General features: G+C 39.8%; 1 protein-coding gene across 3 annotated transcripts in view; it reads left to right on the plus strand.

Moving 5' to 3' along the window:
• The window catches only part of efcab7 (EF-hand calcium binding domain 7), a 99,213-nt gene that overhangs the window by 23,129 nt on the left and 59,547 nt on the right, over positions 1 to 16,537 (plus strand). For all 3 annotated transcript variants that reach the window (XM_028810944.2, XM_028810946.2, XM_028810945.2), the window contains 2 exons: positions 4,753 to 4,948; positions 6,196 to 6,323. In XM_028810944.2, the coding sequence (XP_028666777.1) occupies positions 4,753 to 4,948; positions 6,196 to 6,323 (324 nt within the window). The remainder of the gene's footprint in view (positions 1 to 4,752; positions 4,949 to 6,195; positions 6,324 to 16,537) is intronic.

The following is a 16,537-nucleotide window of genomic DNA, read 5'->3' on the forward strand; positions in this document are numbered from 1 at the left end:
ACAACAGGTGACACCTCACCACCAGAGTGTGAGGGCAAAGGAAGAGAAGAAATATGGCAAAAAACTAAATTGTTAAATAATCATTGTTAAGGGTTTTCATTTATAGATTTAAAAACTGTGTGCAATATATGCCATGACAATCAGAGTATTCTGTTATAAGGCTGAACGCTAAAATCTTACTTTCGTGCTATGTAATATTCAATAAATTGGCGATAAAGAATGCAACGAGTTAAGACAAATGTAATTAGATAAATCACATCATATATAGATAAGCAATCTGAAAATAAAAGATACATCACCTCATATTACTGGCTGAATGGCCACACACACATATTTACCTTGGGTTATATTAGATAGAACTTTATTTGTCAACAGGGGGAAATTTGGCCTTGAATAGATGCTCTTCTAATTGTTGTTGTTTTGTATTGGGTTTTCATTTAATGTATTATATTTTTATTCATTCGTTAGTTTTGTGTCTCTGCTTGTGAGTATGTGCGGGTCAGGCCAAGGCTGGGTGCATCCCTTAGAATCTCCACCAAAAGAAAATCACCATCTCTTCGACGGTGTGAATCTTAGTGGCACCGGATCGCTACAACATAAATAGTTAAATAAATATATATACACACAGTATGGTCTGAACGTACATCAGCTTTTTCCTCAGCACTTGCTGTGCATCCTTCAGAGCCTCTTTGTCACTGGATTTGAATGCTGTCTTTTTTTCTTCTAAGTAATCCAGGATTTGCTGTTTGTAAAGTAATGCACTTTCTTTGAGGGCACTACAGTGTCTATATAAAACAATATAGTCTGTAAAGTAGTGACAGAGTCCCTCAATATTGTCCCCTGTGTGACTTGCACATCATTTCCCAGTCTGTCATTTGGAATCACTCATTCAGAGCCATTTTAGCCTTGAGGCTTCACTTCCTCACTGTCCTGTTCGTTACAGGTTGCCATCTAATAACAGGCTTATAGTTGGGAATGAGATGAATCAGGTTGTAGATAGATAGATAGATAGATAGATAGAGTGGTCAGGTCTGCCCAAGGGTGCCTGTAGTTTTCACTTGAAGACATCTTTAATATTTGAATAGAGCAGGTCAAGCTTGTTATTTCATTGAAATGGCTGGAAGTTTATAATAGTTTCTTCCAAATTCACATGTTTGAAGTCACCACATATAACACAGGGTCAGAATTAGTGATCATTAAAAGTGTTGGTGACAGAATGAATCATTTCCATTGCTGAGCCTCGATTTGCAAAGGGAGGAATATAAACTTTAATAAGGATGATGTATCTAATCTCCCTGGGCAAATATTGTGGACGGGTTCCAAAAGCCAGAATTTGAATTTTTTAATTACAAACTTCAGTGCAGGGGAGGAAAAGCTGCTGGCTCACTCACCATAATGTGGTTGATGTTCACTTCAACATCAGAGAAATAAAGTTTTCTTTGTTTGGGTAATTGCCTTTATTTTGATTTGGATTTTTTTAATAAGTAAATCGAAAGTTTATGAGCAGAAACCTTTGTTTTCTTTTCTTTGTTTCATAGTAGAGTTAGATTAAAGAAAATGTCAAGAAATGCCCCCTGCCACTGCCCATCCCTGCAGCAAGAGTTAGTTAAGGGCATGGATGGCAGACGCACCTCATTTTGTGGGTAAATGATAAAATAAAATAAAAACCCCTAACAACAACCTTCTTCTGAATTAATATTTTTGGCCTATTTTCTACTAACCCAGTTATGGACATTTGAATAATTTATAACACCAGAATTGTGGTTTTGACATTTATTTCCATGGATTTCCCCCTCAAACACACACAATTTTGATACTGAAGCCTGTGGCTGTCCCAGAATCCCTAAGGGCTCCAACTATATTTTGCACCTTAATTGTAATCTCTTGTGTGTCATTTTACAGAGAAGTGTGTTTTATGGAGAAGTATAGAGAAGGCCAGAAGGAGTTGCATTGCGTCTTTGTGGACCTGGAGTAAGCATATGACAGGGTGCCTGAGAGGAGCTGTGGTGTTGTTTGAGGAAGTCGGGAGTGGCAGAGAAGTACATAAGAGTTGTACAGAATATGTACGAGATAAGTGTGACAGTGGTGAGGTCTGCAGTAGGAGTGACAGAGGTGGGATTATATTAGGGATCGGCCCTGAGCCCTTTCTTATTTACAATGTTGATGGACAGGTTGACAGACGAGATTAGACAGGAGTCCCCGTGGACTATGATGTTTGACATTGTGATCTGTAGCGAGAGTAGGGAGCAGGTTGAGGAGACCCTGGGGAGGTGGAGATATGCTCTAGAGAGGAGAGGAATGAAGGTCAGTAGGAACAAGACAGAATACATGTGTGTGAATAAGAGGGAGGTCAGTGGAATGGTGAGGATGAAGGGAGTAGAGTTGGCGAAGGTGGATGAGTTTAAATACGTGGGATCAACAATACAGAGTAATGGGGATTGTGGAAGAGAGGTGAAGATGAGAGTGCAGGCAGGGTGGAATGGGTGGAGAAGAGTGTCAAGAGTGATTTGTGACTGACGGGTATCAGCAAGAGTGAAAGGGAAGGTCTACAGGACGCTAGTGAGACCAGATATGTTATATACAATACAATACAATACAATACAGTTTATTTTTGTATAGCCCAAAATCACACAGGAAGTGCCGCAATGGGCTTTAACAGGCCCTGCCTCTTGACAGCCCTCCAGCCTTGACTCTCTAAGAAGACAAGGAAAAACTCCCAAAAAAAACCTTGTAGGGAAAAAATGGAAGAAACCTTGGGAAAGGCAGTTCAAAGAGAGACCCCTTTCCAGGTAGGTTGGGTGTGCAGTGGGTGTCAAAAGAAGGGGGTCAATACAATACAATGCAGTACACAGACCAGAACAATTCCTCAATATAGTAAGAAATAAAAAATGTAAATTTTAGAAGTACAGAGCAGAATTTAACAGTAGATGATATATCCCATAATAAGATTTGGATTTGTGTAGAGTCCTGGAGACCTCATCCTTCAAGCTGCCTCCCCCATTTGGCCATTCCACGGCTGAAACAGTGCTGGGCCAGCCAATCCGATAAAAGGACCCCTCTTTCCCATGATTCCTGCGATCCTCCATCTGGGATGACTTTTCCTTAGGCAGGCAAAACAACTTGGCAGGTGGGCCGTGGCACCAAGTGCCACATTTGAGTACCGAGAAGAAAAACAGAATAAGTGAGGGTTAGTATACAATTAGAACTATATGGGTTGGAGACGGTGGCACTGACCAGAAAGCAGGAGACAGAGCTGGAGGTGGCAGAGTTAAACATGTTAAGATTTGCATTGGGTGTGACGAGGATGGACAGGATTAGGAATGAGGACATTAGATGGTTGGCTCAGGTTGGATGGACAAAGTCAAAGAGGCGAGATTGTGTTGGTTTGGACATGTGCAGAGGAGAGATGCTAATGGGAAAAGGATGCTAAGGATAGAGCTGCCAGGCAAGAGGAGAAGAGGAAGGCCTAAGAGAAGGTTTATGGATGTGCTGAAAGAGGACATGCAGGTGATGGGTGTGACAGAGCAAGATGACGAGGACAGAAAGAGATAAAAAAAGATGATCTGCTATGGTAACCCTTAACGGGAGCAGCTGAAAGAAGAAGTTCTTTATTATGGGCCATTATGGGAGTGTGTAAAATATATGAATGGCAAATTTGTAGTAAAATTTGTTTTTTTGGTTTTTTTTTTTTGTTCCCAATTGGTATAAATTGTTATTAATAAAGTTATTATTACCTTGTTAATATGAAGTATTATTAAAGGAGTCATGAGTCTACTTTTAGAAGAATAAACACATTTTTGCAATGAAAATGATAGTTGACAGTCCAGGTCTTCAAGTCATTAAGAACTTCATGTGTACTCAACTATGCTGTCTCTTGAATCACTGCCCAGACTCTTCACTCTTAACAAGGCATCACCTCAGTGTAGAATATGACATATGCTTTCCGGCCTTTTTAGCTGTGACCTAAACATGGGAAGAACAAAACCCATTTTAATGGACCACACAAATATTTTCTTACATGAAGATAATTATTCAGTGCTTCCATGGCTTTGGCTGTAGTATAAAAACAAGATTATTCTTCTTCTTCAAATAATATTTTTCTTTAATCAGCACTGGTTCAGTTCTGGGGCGGCACGGTGGCGCAGTGGGTAGCGCTGCTGCCTCGCAGTTGGGAGACCTGGGGACCCGGGTTCGCTTCCCGGGTCCTCCCTGCGTGGAGTTTGCATGTTCTCCCCGTGTCTGCGTGGGTTTCCTCCGGGCGCTCCGGTTTCCTCCCACAGTCCAAAGACATGCAGGTTAGGTGGATTGGCGATTCTAAATTGGCCCTAGTGTGTGCTTGGTGTGTGGGTGTGTTTGTATGTGTCCTGCGGTGGGTTGGCACCCTGCCCTGGATTGGTTCCCTGCCTTGTGCCCTGTGTTGGCTGGGATTGGCTCCAGCAGACCCCCGTGACCCTGTGTTCGGATTCAGCGGGTTGGAAAATGGATGGATGGATGGTTCAGTTCTTGAACAATAACTTTATTTTTGCATAGGCCTTTTAAATGTTTCTAAACAATTCTTTTTTAGAGCATGTTCTTTAACGTTGTCATTTTCTCATTTTGTTCATTAATTAAGAGCAGAAAGAAAATGAATATTAATATTGGTGTAGAGCTAGATTAAGGTATATACTGCTACTGTACATTTTGAATATTATGAACATATAGTGATAGTAGTAGTACAATGAAACTCTCACTTGCATGTACCTATTATTACAGTTCTGCAAATTATTCATGTCAACAACTGAGGTGTGTCAGAAGAGAGCACTGGAGAGAATGGAGGCTGACAATAAAATGAGACGTCAGCAATTTGGCAGTCATTCAGAGGGATTCTCAAAGAGTTCTTTGTCACATACAGCTAATCCATCACTAGGGACAAACCAGCAAGCAGAGATGGACGTAACGCCAAGGAAAGGTACGGTGCTCTTTCAAATTGTCTCTCCTGTAGAGTCGATGATTGCTTTTTGTTGGTTCTGAAAATTGAATTCATGCATTGTCCTTGACACATGTCACACTCTTAATATTATGCCTTATTGACGGACAACTAAATACAAAAATATTTACTTGGAATAATGTCATATAGGCCAGGCATTTCAATAAATCAGTGCTTATTATATACAGTATGACGGTAATCATAAAACAGTTCACATAATAAGTGTGAAAATACATTATTTACACATGAGACGTGCAACTAGTTGCAACAACAGAAATGCCATTTTTGTAGGCCATTATTGTTTGGTTTTTTTTGGTTAAGGATTATATTTTGAATTATTAAGAATTTTATCAGTTCTTTATAAATCGTCTTTCATAGTTAACCAACCTGGCGACATTATTCAAGAAGGCAGCTGTCTATTTAGTAGAAATGCACCTGAAATTTTTGCAGTTTGGAATTGCTGAAAATATTTCACCTTTAAAAGAAAATCTGGATATTTAAAATGTACATTCAGAGAAGCTTTCTAACAGCATAATCTTTATATGGTTTGGAGATATCTATTAGATGCCAACATTTTAATCACATATCCTTACAAATCTCTGTGTTTCCTTGAGACCCCCATTGAATGTGCGGTAGCATGGGTTCAAACTGAAGATTTCTCCCGATTTCATTGAGTCTGTGTATTCTATTCAGTAAAATTTCCACTTCAGTAAATGTATATTTTTCATCAAACCTCTTGCATGATTTATAATCATTTTAGAATAAACTCTGTCTTAAAAATAACCAGAATTGCAATAATGCCAGTGTTAAATATTTTTCTTTGAGTAAGCACTATTTATGAATAAACATTATATTGTTTTACTTTATTTCATGTTTAGAAGCAGGATAAAATATAGATGCTCTAGTGTAACAGATGTAAAAATAATTTATGTTCTAGTATAGTTTTTTATTAAACTGGATTGTTCCTTATCAAGCATCATTCTTACTATCAAATGTTTTTAAAGCAAATTTCTTGATTCCAAATGTATTTGTTTGCATGTTTCTCGGCCTTCTTCTAGTAAAATATCAGTAGCAGTAGCTGCAGCTTATGAGGGAGGGTGTAAAATTTATGTTTACAATGGCTAGAACCTTGAAAGGACCATCTTGTCGTATTGAATTGCTTTACCAGATAGATAATAGCATGCATTGAACAATATGAGTTCAGTCTTTTCAATCAACATTTCATGCAGGGGAGGGGAAATCTTCCATGCGTCCTTCTTCTGCTCGGAGCCGGAGGGCATCGGTGTCATCTACAATCTCTATGGGAGCAAGTGGTGGCTCAAAAACTGGGAAGTTATTAATGCCAAAATCGGTTCAGGTAAAGTAAAAAAAAATGTTGTAGGTTTATTATTGTGATTTTCATGGGTCAGTCTTGGGCTCTGTGTTTAAATTGCATTTCATGATTATGTTTTTGGTTATAGAGTTTGCAAAAACCTTTACATCAAATAATTTGACTGTTGAATGTAAATATTGAGGTCAGAATTTTGATACATTGGCTAGAACTGTCATCTCATAGCTCCAGGAACCTGAAATGGATGCCTGACTCATTCACCGTGTGTGTGTGTGGAATTTGCATGTTTTCCCATTATTCATGTGGATTCGCCACAGGAACTTTCATGCTGTTACATCACAAAAATGTTCTTGTTAGGTTAAATTTTAGTTCATATGAGTGCATAACTGTACAAGTAGTTGGTTGCCAGCATTTGCTGGACAACGTGAATTTAGAAAATTGTTTCAAGAATGCATGAAAAGCATTTCTAGGTTGAGTATAGTGTAGATTTTGCTTCTTTTCTTGGTTGAAATTGAAAACACTAAAACAAAGTTGGGCGGCACGGTGGCGCAGTGGGTAGCGCTGCTGCCTCGCAGTTGGGGGATCTGGGGACCTGGGTTCGATTCCCGGGTCCTCCCTGCGTGGAGTTTGCATGTTCTCCCTGTGTCTGCGTGGGTTTCCTCCGGGCGCTCCGGTTTCCTCCCACAGTCCAAAGACATGCAGGCCAGGTGGATTGGTGATTCTAAATTGGCCCTAGTGTGTGCTTGGTGTGTTTGTGTGTGTCCTGCGGTGGGTTGGCACCCTGCCCAGGATTGGTTCCCTGCCTTGTGCCCTGTGTTGGCTGGGATTGGCTCCAGCAGACCCCCGTGACCCTGTGTTCGGATTCAGCGGGTTGGAAAATGGATGGATGGATAAAACAAAGTTTCAGTGAAATAAATCTGTGTATACGTGTGTGTGAATAAATATGCAAAGAGTAATGTAGTGCTGCTTGGTGCTTTCCAGCATCAACCAAATGGATTTTTGCTCATTTCGTCACTGTTTGAGGAACCTTAGTATGTAGCCATTGGAACGGAGAATGTTTACCTATGGCTAGCTTGCTGCTTTTTATAGGCTCATCTGCTTGTTAAAAATATGGAGTGCCAGCTTGTATTTGCTCTTCACCCCTATCTAAGAAATACACTACAACACACTTTCTTTTACCCATTATTTCTAGCACCCATCAGTCCTGTAATGAAACTGTATTGTGACTGACTTCCACTGCTTGTCTTATGTTCTTCTTCTTCTTTCAGCTGCTCCCATTAGGTGTTGCCACAGCAGACCATTTGTTTCTGTATCTTCCTTTCTCCTCGCCATCTTGCTCTGTCACATCCACCACCTGCATGTCCTCTCTCACCAGATCCATAAACCTCCTCTTAGGCCTTCCTCTTCTCCTCCTGCCTGGCAGCTGTATCCTTAGCACCCTTTTTCCAATATACCCAGCCTCTCTCCTCTGCACATGTCCAAACCAATGCAATCTCCCCTCTCTGACTTTGTCTCCCAACTGTCCCACCTGAGCTGACCCTCTAATGTTCTTATTCCTAATCCTGTCCATCCTCGTCACACCCAATGCAAACCTTAGCATCTTTAACTCTGCCACCTCCGGCTCTGTCTCCTGTTTTTTGGTCAGTGCCACCATCTCCAACTCATCTTCTTCGGCCAACAGTAGCCCAATTTCCGCCAGCATCCTGTTGGCTAACAGTACTGGTGGCGGCCGTTGTTAACCCGGGTCTTGAACAATCCGGTATGGAAATCTGTATTGTTGTCTGCATATTGATCTGGCAAAATTTTACACTGGATGCCCTTCCTGATGTAACCCTCCACCATTTATCCGGGCTTGGAACCGGCACGAAGAAACACACTGGTTTGTGCATTCCCTGTGGCTCGGTTCACTACTTGTCATATCACTTTATTATTATTACTTTTCGACTGCATATGTTTTCATTTTCACTGCTTTATTTGCACCCCATCCTCAACATTTTTTTTATTGTGTGGAGAATCCCAAAACCTTTACTGAGCGCGGTTCAATGGACAGTGTCTAGATAAAAGTGTTCAGCCCTTTGGACTTCGTCACATTTTACTGTTATGTAATATTAAATCACAGTGACTTTACCTTGTCTTTTTTGACATTGATCATCAAAAAAAAAGAACTCATTATTTGCCAAACACAAATAGATCTATTCAAAGTGAGATTAATTAATTACAGATATAAAGCACAAAATAACTGCTTGCATAAGAATTCACTCTTCAAGTCAGTATGTAATAGATCTGGTAGCCATGACAGCCTTGAGTCTGTGTGCACAGGTCTCTCGCTGTCTATCAACCTTTACAAAACTGCTTAAGCTCTGTCAGGTGGCATGGGAATAGTAAGTGAAAAGCCTGTTTCAAATCCAGTGGAAAATTCTCAATTAGATTGAGATCTGCACTTTGACATGGCCACTCCAGGGCATTAACCTTGTTGTTTTGAAGCTATTCCTGTGTAGCTTTGGCTATATGCTTTGTGGCAGACCGCCTGAAGGATAGAAGGTCCAGGAGAGAGACAGTACCTCCGCTGGGGCACAAGAGGGCAGCCACCCTGGTTTGCATCTGGGCCACAGGATTAGAGCTTAGAAGCTCAACTCTGTTGGGGCTTGTGGCCACCGCCAGGAGGCGCCCCCGATGGTTCTGGAGCCATGGACTGCAGCACTTCCACCACACCAGGAAGTTCTGCCGGAAAAGAACCCAGGTACACCTGGAGTTCTTCTGGGTGCCCAGGCAGCACTTCTGCCTTGCCCACCAGGAAGTGCTGCAGAAAGGTCATGAATGAGCACCTGGAGCACATCCGGGTACAATATAAAAGGGGCCGCCATTCAGGGAGCCGGAGTCAGGAAGCAGAGGACAGAGCTTGTGGGAGAGGAGTGAAGGCGGTGAAAGAAAAGAAAAGAAATTAAAGGACTGTGAGCTATTTGTGGTGCTGTGTGCACTGTGTGTGCTGTAGAGAAGAAGAAGAAAAATAAACGTGTGTTTTGGGAGGTCTATGTGTCTTGTGTCTGTCTGGGTCTGGGCTAATTCTCCACAGCTTGGAGTCGTTGTCTTTCTGGGAAACAAATCTTCACCCAAGGTGCATTTTTCTTGTAGACTGCATCAAGTTTTAATTCAGGATTTCCCTGTATTCGCTCAGCAGGCTCCTATCAATTATGGAAAATCCACTGCATCCACTGAACAGTGTCATCTCTAGACAGAAGAGCAGCTTCAGCGATAGACTTCTGTCACTGTCCTGCTCCACTGACAGACTGAGGAGATCGTTCCTCCCCCAAACTATGCGACTCTTCAATTCCACCCGGGGGGGGTAAACGTTAACATTATATAAAGTTATTGTCTATTTTTACCTGCATTATTATCAATCTTTAATTTAATATTGTTTTTGTATCAGTATGCTGCTGCTGGAGTATGTGAATTTCCCCTTGGGATTAATAAAGTATCTATCTATCTATCTATCTATCTATCTATCTATCTATCTATCTATCTATCTATCTATCTATCTATCTATCTATCTATCTATCTATCTATCTATCTATCTATCTATCTATCTATCTATCTATCTATCTATCTATCTATCTATCTATCTATCTATCTATCTATCTATCTATCTATCTATCTATCTATCTATCTATCTATCTATCTATCTATCCTCTTCTCACCCCACACAAGCCTTCCAGGGCCTGCTGCAAAGAATCATTCCCACAACCTGGTGCTGCCACCATCAGACTTCACAGTGAGGATGGTGTGTTAATGATAATGTGCAGTATTCAAACATGGCGTTTAGTCTGATGGCCAGAAAGCTCAATTTTGGTTCTCATGATACCGTACAACTTTCATCCTCCTGATGTCAGAGTCTCCCATGTGCCTCCTAGAAAACTCTACCTGAGATGTTATGTATGTTTTATTTTTATTTATTTTTTTTAACAGTGGCTTTCTCTTTGCTACTCTCCCATAAACCTGCAACTGATGAAGCATCCGGGCAGCACCAGTTGTATGTACTCTCAGCCACTGCTCTGTTTCTTAATGAGTGATTTAGCTACACTCCAAGGGATATTAAGTGACTGGATATTTTATTGTCTCTACCCTCTGACTTGTGCTTTCACCTTTACGCAGAGTTTCTTGAAGTGTTCTTTTGTCTTCTTTGTGTAGGTCAGGCCACCATACCGACTTGGCTTTTCCACATACAGCTGTATTTACAGATCAATCGAAACCCTAGACAGGTGTTCTGCTTTGAATTAGTTATGCAACTAATAAACCAATGGAGTGACCCATTATGACTTAGGTGTGACATGTTAAAGGGGGCATGTACTTATGCAATCAATTATTTTGTGTTTTATACAAAGTGGCGAAGGGAAACGGAAAATTTTCAATTGACATTCAATGCACAAATAAACACATTACAAAATACATTTAATGATGAAATGTATTGTACAAGATATGCAATTAATGATGGTAATCAACATTCATTCAATATTCATTTTATGTTTTGAACAGAGGTGGGTAGTAACGAGTTACATTTACTTCATTACATTTACTTGAGTAACTTTTTAAAAAAATTGTACTTCTAAGAGTAGTTTTACTGCACCATACTTTTTACTTTTACTTGAGTACATTTGTGAAGAAGAAACACTACTCTTACTCCGCTACATTGGGCAACACTTGAATCGTTACTTTTTTTCCAATATATACACTATATTTTTGCCATAGAGAAGTCGCCAATGGATCTACTACATGACTGTATCATCAATCACACGTAGCAACAATAATCATATGACTACGTTTCACCAATCAGACATAGCAACAATAATCACATGACTCCGTTTCACCAATCAGATGTAGCCATGCAGTCACATGACCACACACAAACTTCCTGCATCTGCAGCCTGAGAGACTTTTAGTCATGCGGGGCTCCTGTTCACTGCAAGAACCTTGAGAGCCAACTCCTGCTGAAGCTTAACCATCACTTCACTGAGTGAAGAACAAGCACGATTTAACCAAACACGCACAGACACAGACAGTCATGGTAAAGTGAGACTTCTTGTATGTGCACAAGCTGCCTTCTTCTAATGTTATTTTCTATCAGCTGTGCTATTTGGGGGGCAAGTGTATGATGGAGCCGGTCCCCTACAGACTCTTTTCTTTTCTTTGATCCCCCCTTCTTTTTTTTTTTTTTTTGTGCCGACCTGTATATATACACTCCCATCTCCGTGGGCCTTAACCACACGCTGCAGAAAGCCAATGAAGCAATTGAGAATGATCGCACCTGCACGTGCAGGTGTGACTTGCTCCAACTACCTCATTAACTCCCTTGGTCGTGCAGTTGCACCTACGGAGAGTGACACAGCTTTATGGATTTGAAACTAGCCTTTTTTTTTTTTTTTTTTTTTTTTTTGAAGCTGCGGACCCACTACACCACAAAGTGAATATACAGTATTATACGGTCAGTGTATAGTGTATCTTGTCACTGTAAGTAGTTTCCACTGTTCAAACATACATGTTACCTACTGTAGGTATTGGCTTCAAAAGCTTTGTTGTGAAAAACTGAGATTTGGAACTTTGTGTTATTTGTGTATCTTTATTTTGTAAAGATGTTATTTATTTGTACTAATTTCTATTTTATTATTTGGAAATAGCAGAATTTGCACATTATTTTATATTTTTGTCTGTCTTATTACAACATTTCTAAAAAATGAATCATTTATTATGTTCAAACAGTTACTCAGTACTTGAGTAGTCTTTTCACCAAATACTTTTTTTACTTTTTGGATGACTACTTTTTACTTCTACTTGAGTAATATTATTTTGAAGTAACGCTACTCTTACTTGAGTACAATTTTGGCTTTTCTACCCACCTCTGGTTTTGAAGAAAACATCATGAAGGTGTTGTCCATTTCTGACAGCTTGTTGTGGAAATTCTGCATTGCTCAATGTAACATGTCAAGAGGAATGCCAGCGATTTCCACTTCAGTCCTCCTTGTTAGTTCAGAAATGGTTGCAGGATGTGTGCAGTACACTTGGCTTTTAAGATGGCCCCACAGAAAAAAATCACAAACAGTGAGATCTGGGGGTCTCAGAGGCCATGGAATGTCACCGTTGTGTGAAATGAAGCGCCTTCCAAACAATCGTCGAATAGCTGCCATCGATTGTCAGGCAGTATGTGAAGTGGCTCCACTTGGGTACTTCTTTTTTAAGAATTTCTTTGCGCAACCCTGTACAGTATTTGTAACTTATTTAGACCACTTTGTAGAAATCTGTTTTCTCAATGACATTAAAGAGTCTTTTTCTTTTGATTAGTATCAAAAAAGCCCAATTAAATTCACCGTGATTCAATGTTATATAACAACTCGCAGTGTAAGCCCGTGCTGTAAAAAGCCCGGGCTGCTAGAAACCAAGTATTCTAGCACTTCAATCAATCAATCGCATCGGTTGTGCATTAGAGGCTAAGCGAGGTGCTCTTTCCTCTGCAGTTTCATTTTGCAGATGTGCTTGCCTTCGTCGTCTATCATCGGCTAAGTGAGTTTCTCTCTCCTCTGAGGTTTCGTTTTACCGATGTGCCCACCTCGCTTGTGTATTAGCGGCTAAGCAAGTTTCTCTTTTCTCTGCGGTTTCACTTTGGTGACAGAGTCGCTTTCTTTCAGCTTCCTTCTGTAGCCTCGCACTTCCCGGGCCGGACAGACAGACAGACACACACAATTCCACGCATAGACATTTATAAATAAGATAACATGAAAACTTCCAAACCAGGGAAATAAACAACATGAGTAACAAAATGCAATTGAACAGAAAACAATAAACCCGGCTTCCTCACTGGACCATCCTTCATAAGAAATTCCTCTTGGTCGATTCACTTCTCACCTCTGTATATCCGCACACACTCCTGTCTTTCACCTTCCATTCTTTCTCCTTGATTGTTTGCCCTCTGCCCAACAAGCCCTTGTGTGATTCACCTCCAACTTTAAGATCAGTAGGGTGCTGACTGAATGGAATGTATGGAGGTTTGAGTATAGTACTACGCAGCATAACACCTAATTCAATTGCAGGTTGAGTTGGTGTTGACTATCCCAGTAACATGGAGCGAAAGAAAGGAACCAAGTTTGGTCAGGGTGACAGTCTATCACAGGGCCCACTGAAACACACAGATGCCTGTTCACCACACTGGGCCAAAATATATTCACCAGTTAAATTACTCTGCACATATTTTGATATTTTGAAATGTTGGAAAAAACAAGAGTATCTGGAGGAATGTTCTTGCAGATAAGAGGAACAACATGCAAACTCCACATAGACAACAACCAAGCATAGGATTCAAACCCAGGATGCTTGGTCTGTGATGCAGCAGCACTAGTCACAATGCCATCTTTCCATTTCAGAATGTTATACTGTTTTGCTGACACTTGTACCTGAAGTGACTTAAACATTGCAATTATACAGTACAATGCTGCATTGGCGTAGCTGGGGGCGTTCCGCCCCTGGCGGCACATTTTTGTGGACGGCATTATTGGCCAAAAGACTCAGTGCAATTAGTGTGTAAGCAGCAGGGTTCGGAAAAATATCATTCATGAATGAAAAAAGTAAAATTCTTTGATATTTATTATCCACAGGTGCTTCAAAAATAATTTTCAGACTGTCCTTCTGTGACAGGACGGAGTGGTGGCTCTGAGGTAGGGATCTGTACTAATTGGAAGGTTGCCGGTTCAAATCCCGTAAATGCCTGAAGTGACTCTACTCTGTTGGGCCTCTGAGCAAGGCCCTTAAACTGCAATTGCTTCATCCTGGGTATGACGTTAATCCGCATCCAGCAAAAACCTGGGGATTGGTGGCAGAATTGGCACTCCAGCCACCATAACAAAAACCTCCCACTGTTCCATTCCATCTGAACTAGTGTGGTGCTGAGGTGTCACTCATTGCATCTGAGGATCCTAAATTGATTTGTCATGTGGAGGGTGCGGCAATGTGCTGTATCAGCACCTGCTCCTAACCTCCTCTTTCTGTGACAGCATCAGACACAGCAGTTGAAATTTATGAGGCAAAAATAAACATAAACATTACGATAATAATTTCTAGGAAGATAAACAACTAATTTATAATTCCATTTCGTTATCAATCCGAATGCGTTCTTGCTCTGCGCGGAAAACATTCCCACCTATCACTTGTGCACTACACCGGCTCTGGTGTTTGCAGCATAATTATATTTAACTAATAATTAGAACACAGCTTATCAGTGCGTCTATACTATATTCTTGTCTAGTTGATGCTTATAAATAATTATATGTGAAAAATTATTGTTGTTTCTCTATATATGAATAAATCTATGCAAAATGTATCTTAATTTTTCTCTATACGTCATTTTAATTTTCTATTTAAATAGGTTAACATATTCAGATATATTGGAGGGCGTCAAATTGAAGCCCCGCCAAGCCCCGAGCAGCACGAACTCGAGCTATGTCACTGCGATGCACGTGTTTACAAATTTGTACTCGATCTCCTTGATCCACATGGCATCTGCATTGGGCATTCCTCCCACATCCACAAGGACATGTGGGTTAAGTTAATTGGCTCCTCTAAACTGGCCTCAGTATGAATGTAAGAAGTAAGTGTGTGTGTGTGTGTGTGAGTGAGTCCTGTTCAGCGTTGGTGCCTGCTCTGTGATACAGTGGTGCTCGGATAGGCTCTGGCCACCTGCACTCCTAATTTGGATTAAGCAGGTTTGATTATGTTGTTTTATGTAAATTTCTTATAAACTACTTAAGTTTATAATTACAACTTTATCAGCTATTTTAATTTATAATGATCTATTAAACAATTTATTTATTTTTTTGTTCTCTACAAGAGTAACACCCGAGTGTCATGCAGAATTTTAGGGCGGTGTTTTAAATTTTTTTTTATTATTTAATCATTTGTTAGTTGTTTAAAATAATGGCCTAGAAGAGCACTGTGAGTAACTTATTAAGACCATAAATGAAATGGATAAAAATAAATGTGATCAGTAAACTGTTAGAATTGTTATGGATTTAACAGGAATCATAAATTGTTTTAATATGTTTTTTCTTTTTATTCAGAAGTTGCAGTGACTACATTGAAATGGCAATTTTAAATTTTAATTTCATGAGATAGTACGTGTAATATTGATCTTATTCCTTTGTGTTTTTTTGTGTTTCTGTTGCCGCCGACTTTGCTCCTTTTAACAGCTCAAAAATAATAGCTATAAATTTCAGAATCGGAGATTGGAAAAAGTCAGAATACATGTAATAAATGTGAGCTTTGCAACCACAGCACACAATTCTTTTGTCACAGTCTTTTCAGCGGGAGCTGCAGTGTCTAAGTTGGGGTTCATGTTCTTTGCTTTGTGTTTTTGAAGAAACAGCCCCCCTAATGGCCCTGCTCTTCCTCAGAGGCGTTGTAAATCTGGGAAGATGCTGGGGAGTCTGACATCGCTCTGTATTGAAACTCAGGGGCGGCTATCTCCAAGGTCCTATATTTCAGAGTCTTTTAAGTGGATACATGCCTCAGGCAGTTTACTTCACTTGATATTTGGTGTACAAAACACTGAAGTGTTATGATTTGATCCTTCTGTGTATTTTATTACCCATGATAAACACTTCAGGCAAATAAGCTGTCAAAGATGCAGTACTTCATCCAGTTTTAAGACCTAATCATTTCAAGGCATTTTCGTTTTTTCGTAAAGCTTATTTTAAAGACATTAGGTGGTTTGAAAATTAAGAAAGCAGTGACTGTTCTCCTGTTATGTACCTTGTGTAGCATGAACATGAAGATGCAAATGTAAAAGGAAATTCTAATGTAATTGAATGGTTTCTGTCAGAATTAAAACATACAATTAGAAATAATGTCTTTATTTTATAGGCCACATTTAACACAATGCAGCCTTGCTACTAGCTTGTGTGAATATACCCAGTTAAGGTTCTCACTGCTGCAACAACTGATCTTTTGCATATACATTATATGAGGTAGAAATAAATAAATAGTATTTGGCTACAGAATAAAACCCTTTTATAAGCAGGTATTTATATATTCTCAGCACAGTTTTTGGAATGGCTGCTTTATGTTTCTGTAGAATTTTATACCTTTGGATTAAAATACTTCTAATAAGCCCGTACAGCTTTTGGTCGATATAAGCATTATACACATTTAAACAGCAGGTGCTGAATACACAGTGTTAAAAAAAAAAAAAAAAAAGTTAAATTAAG

This window comes from Erpetoichthys calabaricus, chromosome 10 (genome assembly GCF_900747795.2).
Source record: "Erpetoichthys calabaricus chromosome 10, fErpCal1.3, whole genome shotgun sequence".
In the NCBI taxonomy this organism is placed as follows: domain Eukaryota; kingdom Metazoa; phylum Chordata; class Cladistia; order Polypteriformes; family Polypteridae; genus Erpetoichthys; species Erpetoichthys calabaricus.